We start from the raw sequence: 15,795 nt of genomic DNA on the forward strand, positions 1-15,795 counted from the left end.
TTATTAGTGTTTATTTACAAATAGTATTAATGATTTAAAAGGATGAAAGATATAATTCTTATTAAAGGACGAAAATAATAATTTTGGACAGATTTGGGTTTTATATCTGAAAGACTCAAAAACCTATCGTCATTTATCTTCAACAGGCGGAATAACGGAGATGGCCGCCATTACAGCTCTCACTCTCCGCTCTCCTGTTTATCTCCCATCATCTGCCACAAGCCCTAGATTCCATGGCTTCACCAATCAACCACCACCAGCTCGTCTCTTCTTTCCTCTTAACCCCTTCCCTTCTCTATCAATCCAAAACCCTAAATCCATCCGAATTTCCGCATCCGCTTCGCCGATAACAACACCAATCCTCCAGACGGAGAAGTCAACAGCTCGGTCATCGACACTCACCGGGTCCACTCGGTCTCTCGCTACTCTCGCGGCTTTAGCAATCGCTGTAACCAGAGTCCTAGCTCAGAAACTCTCTCTCGCAATCCAGACTTCAAGTCCCGTAATCGCCGACGGGTTACGATTCTCTCTCAGTACCGCCGGACCTGTCTTCTTCGCGTCTCTCCGGGATCGTCCTCCGGGATACTTGAACACGCCGCTGACGGTTGTTGCGGTGGGGATAAAGAAGTGGCTAGACATTTACAGTGGGGTATTGATGGTTAGGGTTTTGCTGAGTTGGTTCCCTAATATCCCTTGGGAAAGACAGCCTTTGTCTGCCATTAGAGATCTCTGTGATCCTTACTTGAATCTCTTCAGAAACATCATTCCTCCTATCTTCGATACGCTTGATGTTAGTCCATTGCTTGCTTTCGCGGTTCTTGGTACACTTGGATCGATTGTTCATGGCAGCACTGGGTAGAAATTGGAAGACTTGAGCTAATGGTTTTGTTGAAACGTTCAATTGGGAAATTTCTGCAACTTGTTTCCCAAGATTAGGGAAAAATCAGAATTTGATGCTGTGTTGGATGCTCGATGAGAGTTGTGAGCTTTATCGTTTTTGTTGTTCTCTTTTTGACTTTGATTCTGAATAATGAGATTTTGGGTTGTTGTTTATCTCCTAATTACATGTTCAGACTACCGTTTATTGATGGATTATCTGCGTTCTCTCAACTGTTGACATTGATTAAGAACCAGAAAGTTAAGTATTGTAGAAGAATAGGCATGTTGTGTTATCTGCATTATTTTTAGATTTTCGATATCTAGTTTAATATGTAGTAGAATTTATCATTTGTATCTAATCCAGATGATGACATGTATGTGAATCTGGCATGAGATTTGAGGTGTTTGGAGATAAGTTCAGTATTTGCGTGTAACACCTTGTCCTAGGCCGAGAACATGGTGTTCTTTAATGTTACTTCTTCTTCTTCGTTGGTTAATAAAATGTTTAGTGTGGATAGAATTGGTATAGAGTTTTGAGTAGAGTTCAGAGTCTTATTGTTTAGGCAAAAGCAAGTTCAAGGTTTCATTGAAACTCCAAGGGAATAAGTAATCTTAAGTTCAAGGTTTCAATGACACTGTTTCTCGAGGAAAGAAAGAAAGAAATCAGACTCTTTGGAGTTTCAATAAAAGGTCAATGAAAGAAAGAAAGAAACTAGAAGTTTGAATTGGATCACACCATTTGCCAATTCAATTATAAAATTATGTACGATCTGACAAAATCAAACTCGTTGAACTCTAACATGACCAAAATCTCCCCAAATCCAAATACCGTAATCAGACATGGTCATCATACAATGCGAAAAAAATAGTACAACCGAGTTAGATTCAATTTCGGTTCATAACCGGTTTAGAAACCGTAATCGGACAATGGACATGGTCTCATCACAGTGCAGTTAATCTTTGAACTACAATCTTACAAAATCACACAAGTTCGTTAAGTTCTAACCAGACCCGGCCCAATTGGGTAGGGCAAGGTGCAAGTGTATAAGGCTCATTTCCTTTTTAAAAACAATTCATATAAGACCCAATATTTTTTAAAAATACAGTAAAGATCCAATTTTGTTTTTATTATGAATCTAGAGCCCAAAACAATTAAAACTGTAACATAATGAAAAGTCCAAAGCAAAAAAACACAAGTTTTTTCCCTAATACTTTTATATTTATTGGGCCGGGGCTGGCTCTATCATGACTAAACTCAACCTCAAATCCAGAAATCGTAACCAGACATGAAATCACAAGAGAATTAGGAAAACCGAGTAACGTTCAATTTCGGTTCATAACTGGTTTAGAAAGCAGCTCTGGTATAGGTCGTTTTAGCTTCCCGACTTCACTTCTAATCTCAGACTCTGCGACGCTCTTTACAAACCGCCGGAAAACCGCCATGAACTTTGTCGTCAGACGGGTAGGCTCCATTTTGCCGTCGATACGTCACGGCGGCGTTTCCCAGATTCGACTCGCGAGAACAGAGGCAGGTCAGCCGAGACGGCGAAACAAGTTGCCTTCTCTTCCGCTAAAGAAGAAGGAAGAGAAATCCGAGTGGTGGATAGTAGACGGAGAGATGCACGAGATCGGTGATCACGTCCCTCCTCGTGAGCGTTTCACAATCCCCAGGGACAACATTCCGAACAAACGCCGTAAGCAGCTCCGTGACCAGTTCATGCGCCGCACTCGCCTCGTCCTTAAAGAATCGGTCAGTTCCTTTCACAAAGTTTAAGTTTTTTCAATCTTCACTGTTTAATTGTTCTGTGTTGTAGTTCAATTGGAAAAAAATCTGTTAAACCATTGCAATGATAGGAACATGAGCCATGGTGCAAAAAGTATATGGAACTATATAACGAGCTTAGAGAAAACTGGGAGAGGCTTTATTGGGATGAAGGGTATTCAAAGAAACTCGCAAGTGATCATGCAAATTATGAATCCGCTGAAGAAGACGATGAAGATTTTAATCCATACAGGTTTAATCCCTGACTATATTCTTATAATGATATTTAGGTGTGGATGGGTGGTTTTGTGATTGGTTGATCTTCTTAATCATTGCAGGAACAGGCGGTCTTTCAGCGATCAAACAAAGGTAACAACTTTATTATGTTTTTTGTAGTGAGTAGATTTGAGATCTTGTTGTGGTTCACTTCTGTCTAATTTCATTGTTTTCCCTGATTTTGTTTTGTGTTATCTGTAAAACTTGAGTCTGATTTTTGTGAGAATCGGAAATGAAAGCAGGAGCAAGGGTTTAATAGAACTACACAAGGTGATAATTGGGAGAAAGTCAGTCAAATCAGGGATAAGTTTGAGTATGATAGAGAAAGGAGGATGAGAGATAAAGGTGAGTTTTCATCACCAACATAAGTGTAATGGTACTTTTATATACTCTTCAGCATTTTACTGCATGAACTGATGAACAGAATTAGTTTGAAAATTATTTGGTGTAATGGAAAGTTAAAGTTGCATCATCATCATGTGCTCTGTTTTGTTGAATAGGAACTCTTAACATATTATTACCTGAAATATATCAGAAAATTGGGGAAATGCTTTAAAACATGTCGTTTGCAAATTGAAGAGAGGTAAATAGATAAGATAGAGCGCAAGGGATGAATTTAGATGAATGTCGCTTATTGTCTACCATCTTGACCGTGTATATTTGACATGCTAATTGAGCCGAGCATCTTGCATGAATCTAGCTAGAGTCATGTGGTGGGTGATATGTGTGTGCTGTATTCTGCTTTTACTGTAGTTTCTCAGCTGTCTTGAACAATCTCTCTGTCGTTGCAGCCTTTGCACCAATGAATGCAGCACCAGAATCTCAAGAATCTAGGGACTTGAATTGGAATGCACAAAGACGGCCATTTGATCCTGATAGATTCGCAAGGGATTGAATACCCTTAACATCACATGGTGAGAGCAAGTAGATGAAATGGAGCTTGACGTTACTTGTACTCTATATAAATATCCAATGTTTTTTCTCTGATTTCAGGTAGAGCAGGCGAAGAATGAGCAGGCTGCTCTGAAGAAATAGAATAATATAAGTTTGTGTTTAGTTTTTACTTTATGCAGTGAATATACTTTCATGTAAGCAAATTGCGTGCTGCAGATTTTTCCAAGTTTTACTGTATTAGTTTATATAGAGAGGCGCCGTATTGCTCTCTCCACCCAACGACACCAAAATAAACGAAATGTGAGGTTAACCCACAAAGTCCGATGCAACTAGATGCTAGGAAAAGGCTGCAGAACCATATGCGTATAGAAACTGAGAATGTTTTGTATGTGTAAGTGCGAAACAACAAGTCAAGTGAAATATTAGCTGCATATGAAGATACAAGCTGATGCAGCGCACCTTTAGTAGTTTTAGGGATTTTATCAAACACTCGTATTGGGAGTGTTCGACAAGTAACGGGTTTTAGTTTTATTTTACTTAGCGTTTCCTTTATTGAAGGGAAAATTACCCATCTCTTGTAGATTACATTAGGATTATTCTTCTAGGTTTTATCTGTATCTCTTATATATAGTGATCCTAAAGAAACTTTGTCATTTTGTGATTTTCTAGAGAAATTATTCCAAATAACTGATAACAAGAGACATGAAATTAATTACATGGAAGAAAATTGGCAGAACATTTTCCAGGTAAATGGAGAGCGAGGGTCCGGTCAACGCCAACGATGGGTGGTCCCTTGGCAAGAACGCATAAACAAGGTTGACCAAGTGTCTTGATGGCAGCGCAACATAGCCCGTTCGGAGGCAATGTGCTAAACGGAGCCACTGATGGTCTACACGGCACTAGCTGAATCAAAGCCGACAAAAATGTACGACCACATGGGTGTCCCAGCGTCTCTCTCACCAGACCTGACTGGACCATAACCATAAGTAACATCACTGTAAAAACCTGACTCTTTTTCATTACAATCATCCCTTTTTCTTTTTGTGACAATGTCTTGTACAAAAAAGACGAAAGCTCATATATAACTTGTACTGAGAGTGCAAAAGAGAATAATTGCATGAAGAACCTAATGGAGTTGGATTAGATGGATCATGAAACTTGGGTTTTATTGTTTCTAGGCCCACGTTTTCTACGCAATTAGTTAGATTTTCACATGCATATTGATAACAAGTGATTATCATCTCATATATTAACGTAACACAGAGATGATGGTTTGGAGAAAAGATACGGCATAAGTTTTTTGATACGGCATAAGTTGTGTAACGTACAACCAATTTAAATTCATGCTTGAAGAAATGTCAAAAATTTATGATATTATACTCTCTTGTGGTTTAGTGTGCTAAGTAATCTGCTCACTCGTAGGGGTCCGGACCCCCACAAAGGGGGAGGGAGTCGACTGAACATCTCAGCCATTGGCGGAAATTTAAGTCTCGTTTATATTTTAACATGTGCCCATCCATGAGTCATAATCACACTTATTCGGCTAAATACAAGATTATGTTTATTTATGTCTGTGCTTACATGAGAAAAGTACAAAACAGAACAAAAGACAAAAAGAATACAATAATAAACATTCATCACTTCAACCAAATCTGAGCCATTCATTCAACATCTTTTCCAAACCAATCCTGACATCGTTGTTACCGTCTAACTTCCGCTCACAGATTCTCTCGGTTCTGTCACCCTCGCAATCTGGAGAAAGCAATGCAGAAACAACACTGGGATGGGGGAAGGGAAAGAATGAAGCATCTGACCATGAATCATGCCTAAGATTTGAGATCAAAACAGTAGAAAGTATCTTCAAGAATAGATGAGAGCATCTATCTATCTTTTCCATCTTTCTCGTATAGTATAACAACATTTCTTCAACTCCTGCTAAACAGTGTTTCTTCCAAGAGTTTGATCTACTTGATACAATGGCAACATCGAAGACTGAACCTGCAAGAACCATTGAAACACACATTAATTCACTTTGCCATTATATCACTGAATCAAATCTCAACCAAATCAAGAAAGCAATTATACAACTAGGCACATACATTTTGAGTTAGTCCTTCAATAATTAAAGCAATTGCAACACTTAATCCTTCAGCTAATTCCATAAACTTAAAAGGTACTCAGTTCTACAAATCCATACAACAGCTCAAACTTTGTGAACAATTCAAAAACAGAAAATTTCTCATACCTTGTTTTCACCAATAAACTCGGCATCGCCACGAACCGCGACACAATCTCTTGGTGTCTCGAACAAAGACAAAGAGTATTGCTTGCGAAGAACACCAACGTCGAAGAATATAAGACCAGAGCTAGGCACGTCGACTCGGATTCCTTTCACCTGTAACCACAAGAACAGCTCTTGCGCTGAGATTCCCGATAAATCCCTGATTTGAGCATAACCTATCGTTCCCGAAACAATCTCATCGTAATGCAGCTCTGTCTCATACTTAGCCTGGCATGACTGATTCAAATAAACCGAGAACCGTCCCGTTTCGCCATTAACGGTAAATCCTTTCACGCCTTTAGGAAATAGCCCCAAAGGTAATCCATTCGCTAGAAGGATCTCGTCTATAGATTCATTCTCGGCGATCACGGCGGAGATCGAGATCCCGGCGGCGAGAACGAAACAAAGAAGCGTGATTTGAACTATACGAAGCATAGTGGAATGGTTTAATTTGCCAGATCTTATTGCTGGCTATGAAGAAATTGAATTAATGGGTTTAAGCGAGGAAGAAGAAGAAGACGACATTTTTATGACAGCTTGAAACAGAGTGGAACAAAATTATTGAAGGCGGAATTTGGAATGAGAGCAGTGATCCTCTGTTTCTCAGGCCATGGTGAGAGTAACCAATGAATGAAAGCCACGTCTGATTATATCCACCAATAAATTTGTATTTATTTAAATGGTTTCGTTACTATAAGCCATGTTCTAACATTTAACGAGTTATTGGAAAAGTAGGTGGACCGGACCACATGGGATCATAGAGAGACTTGGGTTTGGGTTTTTAGAGTTGGATCGTGATTTGCGCAAGTAAGATGAGTGCCTACACGGCACAAGTTGAACCAAAGCCGACAAAAATGTACGACCACATGGCTGTCCCATCTTCTGACTCGACCAAAAACCGCAAGTACTATCACTGTGTAAGAACCTGAGATTCTTTTCATTACAAATATCTTTTTCTGGTTTTTGAAATTTTTTTTTTTTTTTAATTTTGCTTATAATTAATTATAGTAGGCGAACAAACGATAAATAATTGCATGAGTTTGATTAGATGGAACGTGAAACTTGGGGCTTATGGCTTGTAGGGTCACATTTTCTATGCAATTAGTTAGATTTGAAAGTTTGAATATCTGGATCCGATCCATATACAGTATATCAGAGATATATTTATCAATTTTTTTTAATTATAGATCATATATAGTCTTTCGACGAAAAAAAAATCGATCATATATAGTCTAGTCTCGTTTATATCTTAACATATGCCCATTGAAGTCATGGGTCTACACCATTTTAAACTTCATGTTTCACCAAAGATGACATAGTCTGGTGGTGGTGGTGGCTTTAGCTCCTCCTTGTTATTTTCAGTAACAAGGTTCGAAACCATGTAATGTGTGTTTGAAAGTGGATTTTGTAACAATCTTAAACTATATACCAAAATATAAAATAAATATCTCACAATCTTAAACTAAAGATCCCTCTTAAAATAATGAGACACTAGACAAGTTTCCAAGTCTCCTAAATGGACTCATTTTGGCATTACTGTTTCATTGATCCACTGAATCTTCTTAGGACAGTAACTTCCGAAGCCAACTGGAGACAGACTTCCACTTCAGGGTCAGGGCAGGTCTTTAGAATGACGACGAAATCCTATAATTGTCACAGTTGATTTGACTGTAAAATTTAGATTCATTTACCAAAAACAAAGCAGCCAGATATTCGGTGAAAGAGAAATGATTGCAAATTGCCAATTTTCTATAACACTTATTTGGCTAAATATAGGATTTATTATATCTGTTTTAGACATGACACAAGAATACAACACAAAACATTCATCACCTCACAGTTATCATCACTTCAACAAAATCTGGGCCATCCCTTTAGCATCTTTTCAAAACCACAGATTCTCTCCTCGGTTCAGTCCCCGGCCTAATCTGAGAACGAATTACAGAAGCAAAACTGGAATGGGGAGGGAAAGAATGAAGCAATTTGATTTTGAATCATGCCTAAGATTTGAGACCAAAACAGTTGAAGTATCTTCAAGAATTGATTGATGAGAACATCTATCTTCCTTTCTTTCTGGTATGGTATACAACAATTCTTTAAAACTCTTGCTAAATGATGTTTCTCCCAAGATTTTGATCTACTCGGTACAATGGCAACTCAACCTGCAAGAAGACCCATTGAGCACACATTAGCTTATTTTCCATTACATGATTGAATCTGATCAATGCAAAACTTTCAAAACCATCTTTCCTAGTTCGAAAGATATTCCCAATTTCACAAGTCTAACAGTTCTTCACCGATAAAAAAATCTCAACCAATTCAAGAATGGAGAACATAACCCTAAAAAGGAACAATCTTTCCTAGCTCTAAAGATAATTCTTCATGTCACATGTCTAACAGTTCCTGACCAATCAAAAATCGCAACCAAGTCAAGAATGGAGAAAAAATGACCATTGAAAGGAATCTCAAAAGTTTCAGATGATGACGAATGAGATAAGCTAAAAAAACTTTGAAAAAGGATTCTCATTTGAATTCTTAGTGGCAAGCCTGAAACTTGTGAATATTCAAAAGCTCGACATTGAAAAACCACAAAATCCAGCGATAAGAACATTTGAATTATCTCTATTCACACTATAGCCCATTAGTATCCTTCAATAATTTTCAAGAACTTTAAAGGTTCAATTGAAAAAACTCATTCTGCATACCTTGTGAATCCCACGAACCGGAACGCAATCTCTCGGAGTCTCGAACAAAGACAAAGAATATTGCTTTCGAACAACACCAACGTCGAAGTATATAAGACCAGAACTCGGCACGTCGACTCGGATTCCTTTAACCGGAAACCACAAGAATAGCTCTTGCGCCGAGATTCCAGACAAATCAGAGATTTGAGCAGAACCTATAGTCCCCGTAATATTGGCGTCGTAATGTATCTCAGTCTCGTATTTAGCCTCGCATGCCTGATTCAAATAAACCGAGAATCGTCCCGTTTCGACGTCGAAGGTGAATTCTCTGACACCTTTCGGGAATATCCCCGAAGGTAATCCGTTTGCCAGGAGGATCTCGTATATAGTCTCAGTCTCTGATATCGCCGTGGAGATCGAGATCCCGGCGACGAGAACGAGACATAGAAACGCGATTTGAACAATACGAAGCATCATCGGCTTATTCTTCCCGAATTCACGGTTTGTGATTTTGACAGATCTCTCTCTGCTCGTTTATCAGGAAATTGAATTAATGGGTTTAAGGGAAGACGAAGAAGGAGAAGAAGAAGAAGACGACATTCTGGTGACAGCTTGAAACAGAGTGGATCAAAATTTTATCAAATTATTGAAGGCGGAATTTGGAATGGAGCAGTAATCTTGTGCTTCTCATTCCATAGATGGAACAGACCAATGAACGATAGCCACGTCGGATGTGTGTCCACCAAGCAGTATTTAGTTAAATGTGGCTTGTTTCGTTAAGCCTTTGGTTCTAACTTCCTAAATTTCTTACGCGTTATTGGAAAAAGTAGGTGGACCGTATCACATGGGAACAGAGTGGATCTGGCCGGACTTGCGGCTATTCGAATGTTTATAGATTTTTTTCTGTCTTAAATGCCTCATAAAATACATAGAAGCAATGTTTTCTTCAACCCAAACTAAACCAAACAAAATATTTGGATTAATATTGACCGGTTCGATTGAACGGTCCAGTTAGAAATTTGGGCTTGTAAGTATGTAACTTATCTTTGGGCTTATAAAGAAGCCCATCTCCAAATTAGCGTTTCACCCTCACTCACTTTTCCGGTTTCAACCATTAGCACAAAAAATCTGAGCTCCGACCAAAAATTGGGGAACGACGATGGCGACGACTCTTCAGAAACTCTCCTCTCAAATCCACCGACTCTCTCCATTCACCAGATCTCTAATCGTTCGCACATCCGCAACGTCTGCTCCTTCTCCGTCTCTGGGATCGAAGAAAGTCTCTGACCGAATCGTCAAGCTTTCTGCGATCGATCCCGATGGATACAAGCAGGACATCATTGGACTCTCTGGCCAGACTCTCCTTCGTGCGCTCACTCACACTGGTCTGATAGATCCAGCATCGCATAGATTGGATGACATCGAGGCTTGCTCAGCGGAGTGCGAGGTTCAGATCGCAGAGGAATGGCTCGAGAAGCTCCCGCCGCGTACTTACGATGAGGAGTATGTGCTGAAGCGTAGCTCTAGATCCCGTATCTTGAACAAGCACTCGCGTCTTGGTTGCCAAGTTGTGTTAACGCAGGAGCTTCAAGGTATGGTCGTCGCTGTCCCTGAAGCTAAGCCTTGGGATATTCCGTAAGTTTTTGTTCTTGAGGATCTCATAAATGTTGGGTTCGTTCTCAATTTGGCTAATAAAATTCGCTTTGGAAATTTCGGTACTCTGAAGATAACTCCATTTGAATCTGTAATTTTCGTTTGCTTACATTTAAATTTTGTAATGTGGTAAAGAACTCTGCTTGTTTAAACGATTCCCTGCTTCAAGTATGGGTGAATGTTGTTTTCTTGATTTCATTTTCGTTGCTTCTTCTTCCATTAGATTGGTTAGAGACTATGGTGTTATATCTAGAGATTGGTAAAAGCAATTGGAAAATGCTAGGAGGTTATTGAACACATTGTGTTGAATTGTGGTTACCTGGTGTTGATATCTGTTGGTCTCGAGCTCAATTTGCCAACAGCTTTAAGCATAGAGAAAGAGAGTATATAGAATGATGTGACTTCTTAGTACTGGAATGAGATTCTTTTTACAGACCATATAGTAATCTTCCCGGTTTCGGTATGCTTAGGATTAATAGGCCATCCTTTATATTCTCGGGTCTAATTGTCTAAGGAGGTGTTTCCGTTGAGTTAGAAGAATTAGTGGAGTTTTGATCTTTCATTCTCATAACCACTGCATCTTTGGTGAGGCTGAGATAACATTAAATATACTCTGAGCATTGTAATCACAGTTTCTGCTTTTAGGGAAAGGGAATAAGGTAGAATGGATCTGGCATCTTATACCAATGGTTTAGTAGATTTGATTTGAGCCTTGTAAACAGAAACTCTGTTTGTAGGATCGATTCTTGTTCAGGGTTTGATTCAGTAACAAAACATATTGAGTATACTGTTTAGATATTATTTTCCTACCAGTAGTTTCTAAACACAGCTTAGGCATCTTTAAATGTTGCGAATAGTTTTCTAATTCTTACTCGTTTTTCAAAATCCGAAACCAAAGCAAACTGAAAAATGGATGCTCATCTCTATCTACCTGAAAACGTCGATATCAAAATCAATTTCTGCTTGTGGTGCACTTAACACAATAATCATTACTCTCAGTCTTATAAGGATGTGCAATACAACATAATTTAAACCTGTTAACAGACTATCAATCTGTTAAGAAGTGATTAAGACCTTGACTATTTTAAAGGCTATCTCTTTTATTTTAATTTTATTATTGTTCAAGTTGTCTCTTCTATTTTCGAAACATCGCCATGTTCAAATCGACAAAAAAAGAAGTGTATAGAACAAATCCACTTAGAATAAGTTACATCTTATGTAGATAAAATAAATAAATAAGTTTTGTAGAAAATTAACCAAACATATACAAACAGACGATAAGCATTTGAATTGAATTATATTTGTCTATACCATAAATTGAGTCTCAAAAGATTTAACCTGAAATAACTATCCTAACGGAAAACTGTTTTGAAGATGACAAAATACGAGATAATGTGTAGATTCCGTGTGTATCTCTATTGATAGACTTTAGTTTTTGTGTATTCTTGAAGGACATAAACCTATTTTAAGACCAGTTCAACAGAAAACTGGTGCAGACCACGATCACAGTTGTAATGAGTTTTCTAAAATGGTAACCACTCCTTTTCCTTTAAGAAGCAGTCCTTCTTGTCTCCTGCCCTAATTCTCTTCTTCTCTATAAACCCATATTCTAGTTTTGTTCTCATTCATTCTCTGTTCAAAGCTCATAAATAATAAACTCCAATTAAGAATGGATCAAGCGGAGCTTGCCAGGATCTTCCAAATGTTCGACAGGAACGGTGATGGCAAAATCACGAAGCAAGAGCTGAATGATTCATTGGAGAATCTAGGAATCTACATTCCAGACAAAGACTTGGTGCAGATGATCGAGAAGATTGATCTCAACGGTGATGGGTACGTGGACATCGAAGAGTTTGGAGGGTTGTACCAGACGATAATGGAGGAAAGAGACGAGGAGGAAGACATGAGAGAGGCTTTCAACGTGTTTGATCAGAACCGGGACGGGTTCATCACGGTGGAAGAGCTAAGGTCTGTGTTAGCTTCCTTGGGGCTCAAACAAGGAAGAACCCTAGAGGATTGCAAGAGGATGATAAGCAAAGTTGACGTTGATGGAGATGGCATGGTGAATTTCAAAGAGTTTAAACAAATGATGAAAGGTGGTGGATTTGCCGCCTTAGGATCAAACTTGTAAAAAAAAAACTCATTTTTCGGGTTCGGGTTTGAGACCCAAAATCATTGGGTATTTTTTTCTTCGGAATGATTATTAGGGCAAAACCTTGAAAGCGATGATGAATGGATTTGCAAAAGAAAAAAGCTCAACAAACTTTGTGAGCTTTGTTTTGAATGCTCCTACAAAAATGTTGTTGATGAATTTGCTTTTCGGATTTTGAAACATAACCATGCGAATCTACGGGAACACTTGATGATTCTTTTATTATTTATATATTTGGGTGTTGCACTTAAAAAGTTATCACTATCTAGCTTATAATCATAAAATGATGAAAATATATTTGTATTTGTAAATTACAAAGATTAAACACAAACAAACAATCGAATTTCTACCCAAAAAAACAAACAAACAATCGAATTTATGTCTTTAAAGTGAAGATTTAGGTCAAAGTAATGGAAAAAAGTGTCTCATGGAATATGTTAGTCAGGCGGTCAAAGTAAAAAGTAAAAAGAGAAAAAACTATAAACTACATGATGTTTAACTCTTCAAGTGACGTCAAGACATAAACTACGTGCCGTTTCGCACTATTCGTAATCCAACGGGCGAGACTGGAATGAATTTATGACCAGATCTTGGTTTTTTCTTGTCGTCTTCTTCACCGCTTACCAGTTACTAACTTGAGCTTCAGAGATCATCATCATCATCACTTCCTCTCTCTGAAGAAAACACAATTTGGAGTTTTCTAATCTTCATTCCAAGTGAGTACTTCAATCGAATCCCTTTTCTACTATTCAATAATTCAATCTATTATTCAAATTCTCGTCTATCTGTTTCGATGATTTTGAGGTTTTCGCTCCCTTTTGTTATCAAATTATGGAATCTGATTCCCAATTTCGCGTTTGTATGTACTCGATTTTCTCTTTTTTCTTGCATGATTACACTTTGGTGAAGTTCAGAATTCGAGTAATATCACTTGAAATTGCTACTCTCTGCCTATTCATTAGGGTTTATGAATACATAGTTTAGGGTTTATGTTTCCATTAGTCACTTCTTGAGGACCTGCTTATCTTCGAGCCATTGTGTATTTGATAAACTTTGGAAGAAGTGTCCACTATATCTAGCGTAGGACTGAATGTAGTAGATTAGAACTGCTAAGAGTTGGTTAGAGAAAGGGGTGGGTAATTTATAAGGATTTTCTAGGGTTTGGTTAGGTATTCGGTAGAGAGTTTCTGGTTTGGTGAACAAGACATAGCTTTGCATCATTTGTTTTGAGTTGAGATGTTTGTGTGTTGTGTTGTGGCAGTGGAAGGGAACTCTTTACCCGAAGAAGATGTAGAGATGATGGAGAATTCAGATGTAATGAAGACAGTCACAGATGAAGCTTCTCCAATGGTGGAGCCGTTCATTGGTATGGAGTTTGAATCAGAAGAGGCTGCAAAGTCTTTCTATGACAATTACGCTACATGCATGGGTTTCGTTATGCGAGTGGATGCTTTCAGGAGGTCAATGCGAGATGGGACTGTGGTGTGGCGCAGACTCGTGTGTAATAAAGAAGGATTTCGTAGGTCGAGACCTCGGAGAAGCGAGAGTAGAAAGCCTCGGGCTATAACAAGAGAAGGGTGTAAAGCTCTGATTGTTGTGAAAAGAGAGAAATCCGGAACATGGCTTGTTACTAAATTTGAGAAAGAGCATAATCATCCTCTCTTGCCTCTCTCCCCTAATGTTCGCCGGAATTTTCAGCTCCCTCAAACACCGGTACGTCTACGCACTTTTCCTTGGGGTAAAAGTAAAACAGTGATTATTGGCATTGATCTAAGAGTTACCAAGAACATAAAGCTCAAAAAATGATATCGAAATCTTGTACAAATGAACTTTTCAGGACGAGAAAGACGCAAAGATTAGGGAGCTGAGTGCAGAGCTGAGCCGAGAGAGAAGGCGTTGTACTGCTTTGCAACAGCAGCTTGATATGGTCCTTAAGGAGATGGAAGAACATTCCAACCATCTCACCATTAACATCAATAGTGTTATCCAAAGTGTTAGAGACATTGAGTCCAATACTTTCACCAAACAACAAACATAATGCTTCATTTCTGTTCATAAAAGCTTAACATCAAATTCTCATAATCCAATGTTCTGTATCTTGTGATTGATTCTTCATTCTCCGAAACAAAAAAACAAAAAACTAGATTGGAAGGCATTGATGATGAAATTACACATTGGCTAATCAAAACAAAGCCATGGACATTATCCAATTTTGACATAGCATCAATGCCAGAAAGCGTAAATGGCGGTAGAGATGTAAATCAGCAGAGCAGAGGAAACCAGAGTGACGAGCGTTGCAACAGCTTGAGCCGCCGATTTGCTGCCGCAAGAGAGCAAACCAAGACGGATCTGAATCACATTAACCATAGAGAGCATCAAGAAGAGACAGCCCATTACAGATCCGACAGCAGAAGCCATCATTCCCCATCTCAAAACCTTGATATTGATGTGAGCTCTGAAAATCTCGTTGACGTCTTTGCTATTAAGAAGGTTTAAGGCAAGCTTAAGACCCTGAGCTACAAGAGAGGAGAAGAGGAAGAAGCTGAAGGAGACGACTTCGAAGACCAGTAGCTTCTTGGCGACGTCAGCACTTGCGTCGCAGCTGGATCGTTGTTCGAGGCTGTGTTGTCCTGGAGTCGCTAAGGAAAGACCAACGAAGACGGCGATGGTGAAGAGAGAGTTCACGTTCACGAGTCCGTCGAGAGCGCTTACGTGGACACTTGTGGTGGCGAGGGAGGATGTTGAAGACGCCTCTGGTGACGTCATTCTCACGCCGTTCTCAGCGCCGGTCATGTAGTTAACCTTCGGCTCAGATCTGCTCGGAAAGGGAAAAAAAGAAACGCAATGGTTAAAAAAAAGATAGATTGATTTTAGGGAAGAGAGAGGGTTTGCTTACTCATACATGAGGGAATCTATTTAAGCAATGAGTTTAGCTTTCCGTCGGGGCTTAGCTTGAAGAAAGAGATGGATTGTCTTAAAGAGAGAGCTTGTCGGAAACACTCTCTCTCTCCCTATCTTTGTACAAACCAGCTTCTTTGAGGCATTTCTTTTCCACGTCACATTAAGTTGTTGACTTTTTCCGATTTTTCTTCTCTTTTTGAATTTTGTTTTTCTGTATGCAGTCAAATGTTAATGGATTTTTGGGTGAATTTAAAAGATTTTTTTTAATGATTTACTATTAGCAACACTTCATAAATAATTTGAATGCATTTTT

General features: G+C 38.8%; 9 protein-coding genes and 1 long non-coding RNA gene across 16 annotated transcripts; 6 read left to right on the forward strand and 4 right to left on the reverse strand.

Annotated features, from left to right (window-relative positions):
• Positions 1 to 37: 37 nt before the first annotated feature.
• Positions 38 to 1,339, forward strand: YLMG1-1 (YGGT family protein). Its single transcript, NM_111622.3, has one exon. It carries the CDS (start codon positions 161 to 163, stop codon positions 857 to 859), a length of 699 nt encoding a protein of 232 aa, NP_566307.1. The 5' UTR covers positions 38 to 160; the 3' UTR covers positions 860 to 1,339.
• A 758-nt stretch (positions 1,340 to 2,097) lies between these two features.
• On the forward strand, positions 2,098 to 4,279 carry AT3G07440 (uncharacterized protein). Of its 2 annotated transcripts, NM_111623.4 has the most exons (6): positions 2,098 to 2,629; positions 2,734 to 2,894; positions 2,980 to 3,010; positions 3,160 to 3,262; positions 3,709 to 3,831; positions 3,911 to 4,279. In NM_111623.4, exons 1-5 carry the CDS (start codon positions 2,321 to 2,323, stop codon positions 3,810 to 3,812), a joined length of 708 nt encoding a protein of 235 aa, NP_187400.1. In that variant the 5' UTR covers positions 2,098 to 2,320; the 3' UTR covers positions 3,813 to 3,831; positions 3,911 to 4,279. The 2 variants fall into 2 exon arrangements, with proteins under 2 accessions (NP_187400.1, NP_001327656.1); NM_001337713.1 differs by having other exon boundaries at positions 2,169 to 2,629; positions 3,709 to 4,175.
• A 72-nt stretch (positions 4,280 to 4,351) lies between these two features.
• AT3G07450 (Bifunctional inhibitor/lipid-transfer protein/seed storage 2S albumin superfamily protein) lies at positions 4,352 to 4,847 on the reverse strand. Its single transcript, NM_111624.2, has one exon. It carries the CDS (start codon positions 4,838 to 4,840, stop codon positions 4,520 to 4,522), a length of 321 nt encoding a protein of 106 aa, NP_187401.1. The 5' UTR covers positions 4,841 to 4,847; the 3' UTR covers positions 4,352 to 4,519.
• Positions 4,848 to 5,284: 437 nt separating this feature from the next.
• Positions 5,285 to 6,892, reverse strand: AT3G07460 (transmembrane protein, putative (Protein of unknown function, DUF538)). 2 transcript variants are annotated; one of them, NM_148697.4, is made up of 2 exons: positions 6,057 to 6,892; positions 5,285 to 5,809 (listed from the first exon to the last, which is right to left on the reverse strand). In NM_148697.4, exons 1-2 carry the CDS (start codon positions 6,525 to 6,527, stop codon positions 5,747 to 5,749), a joined length of 534 nt encoding a protein of 177 aa, NP_683539.1. In that variant the 5' UTR covers positions 6,528 to 6,892; the 3' UTR covers positions 5,285 to 5,746. The 2 variants fall into 2 exon arrangements, with proteins under 2 accessions (NP_683539.1, NP_974248.1); NM_202519.1 differs by having other exon boundaries at positions 5,328 to 5,809; positions 6,068 to 6,623.
• A 628-nt stretch (positions 6,893 to 7,520) lies between these two features.
• AT3G07470 (transmembrane protein, putative (Protein of unknown function, DUF538)) lies at positions 7,521 to 9,606 on the reverse strand. 3 transcript variants are annotated; one of them, NM_001337714.1, is made up of 2 exons: positions 8,432 to 9,585; positions 7,521 to 8,254 (listed from the first exon to the last, which is right to left on the reverse strand). In NM_001337714.1, exon 1 carries the CDS (start codon positions 9,251 to 9,253, stop codon positions 8,771 to 8,773), a length of 483 nt encoding a protein of 160 aa, NP_001326337.1. In that variant the 5' UTR covers positions 9,254 to 9,585; the 3' UTR covers positions 7,521 to 8,254; positions 8,432 to 8,770. The 3 variants fall into 3 exon arrangements, with proteins under 3 accessions (NP_001326337.1, NP_566308.1, NP_001326338.1); NM_111625.3 differs by having other exon boundaries at positions 7,807 to 8,254; positions 8,798 to 9,606; NM_001337715.1 differs by having other exon boundaries at positions 7,807 to 8,495; positions 8,798 to 9,606.
• Positions 9,607 to 9,612: 6 nt separating this feature from the next.
• AT3G07480 (2Fe-2S ferredoxin-like superfamily protein) lies at positions 9,613 to 10,733 on the forward strand. The gene has a single exon (NM_111626.3). It carries the CDS (start codon positions 9,936 to 9,938, stop codon positions 10,413 to 10,415), a length of 480 nt encoding a protein of 159 aa, NP_566309.1. The 5' UTR covers positions 9,613 to 9,935; the 3' UTR covers positions 10,416 to 10,733.
• A 1,298-nt stretch (positions 10,734 to 12,031) lies between these two features.
• AGD11 (ARF-GAP domain 11) lies at positions 12,032 to 12,818 on the forward strand. Its single transcript, NM_111627.2, has one exon. It carries the CDS (start codon positions 12,099 to 12,101, stop codon positions 12,558 to 12,560), a length of 462 nt encoding a protein of 153 aa, NP_187405.1. The 5' UTR covers positions 12,032 to 12,098; the 3' UTR covers positions 12,561 to 12,818.
• Positions 12,819 to 13,125: 307 nt separating this feature from the next.
• Positions 13,126 to 14,688, forward strand: AT3G07500 (Far-red impaired responsive (FAR1) family protein). The gene is made up of 3 exons (NM_111628.4): positions 13,126 to 13,297; positions 13,843 to 14,294; positions 14,419 to 14,688. Coding segments are annotated over exons 1-3 (654 nt in total). The 5' UTR covers positions 13,126 to 13,296; the 3' UTR covers positions 14,620 to 14,688.
• AT3G07510 (maternal effect embryo arrest protein) lies at positions 14,596 to 15,604 on the reverse strand (the record flags this gene model as incomplete). Of its 3 annotated transcripts, none has more annotated exons than NM_111629.3 (2): positions 15,484 to 15,604; positions 14,601 to 15,396 (listed from the first exon to the last, which is right to left on the reverse strand). In NM_111629.3, the coding sequence occupies exon 2, from the start codon at positions 15,372 to 15,374 to the stop codon at positions 14,805 to 14,807; it is 570 nt and encodes a 189-aa protein (NP_566310.1). In that variant the 5' UTR covers positions 15,375 to 15,396; positions 15,484 to 15,604. The 3 variants fall into 3 exon arrangements, with proteins under 3 accessions (NP_001078120.1, NP_566310.1, NP_001326766.1); NM_001337716.1 differs by having other exon boundaries at positions 14,805 to 15,396; positions 15,478 to 15,585; NM_001084651.2 differs by lacking the exon at positions 15,484 to 15,604 and having other exon boundaries at positions 14,596 to 15,460.
• On the forward strand, positions 14,843 to 15,600 carry AT3G01995. The gene has a single exon (NR_140878.1). It is a non-coding gene; the product is annotated as an other RNA (long non-coding RNA).
• Positions 15,605 to 15,795: the final 191 nt, after the last annotated feature.

Source organism: Arabidopsis thaliana, chromosome 3 (genome assembly GCF_000001735.4).
Source record: "Arabidopsis thaliana chromosome 3, partial sequence".
In the NCBI taxonomy this organism is placed as follows: domain Eukaryota; kingdom Viridiplantae; phylum Streptophyta; class Magnoliopsida; order Brassicales; family Brassicaceae; genus Arabidopsis; species Arabidopsis thaliana.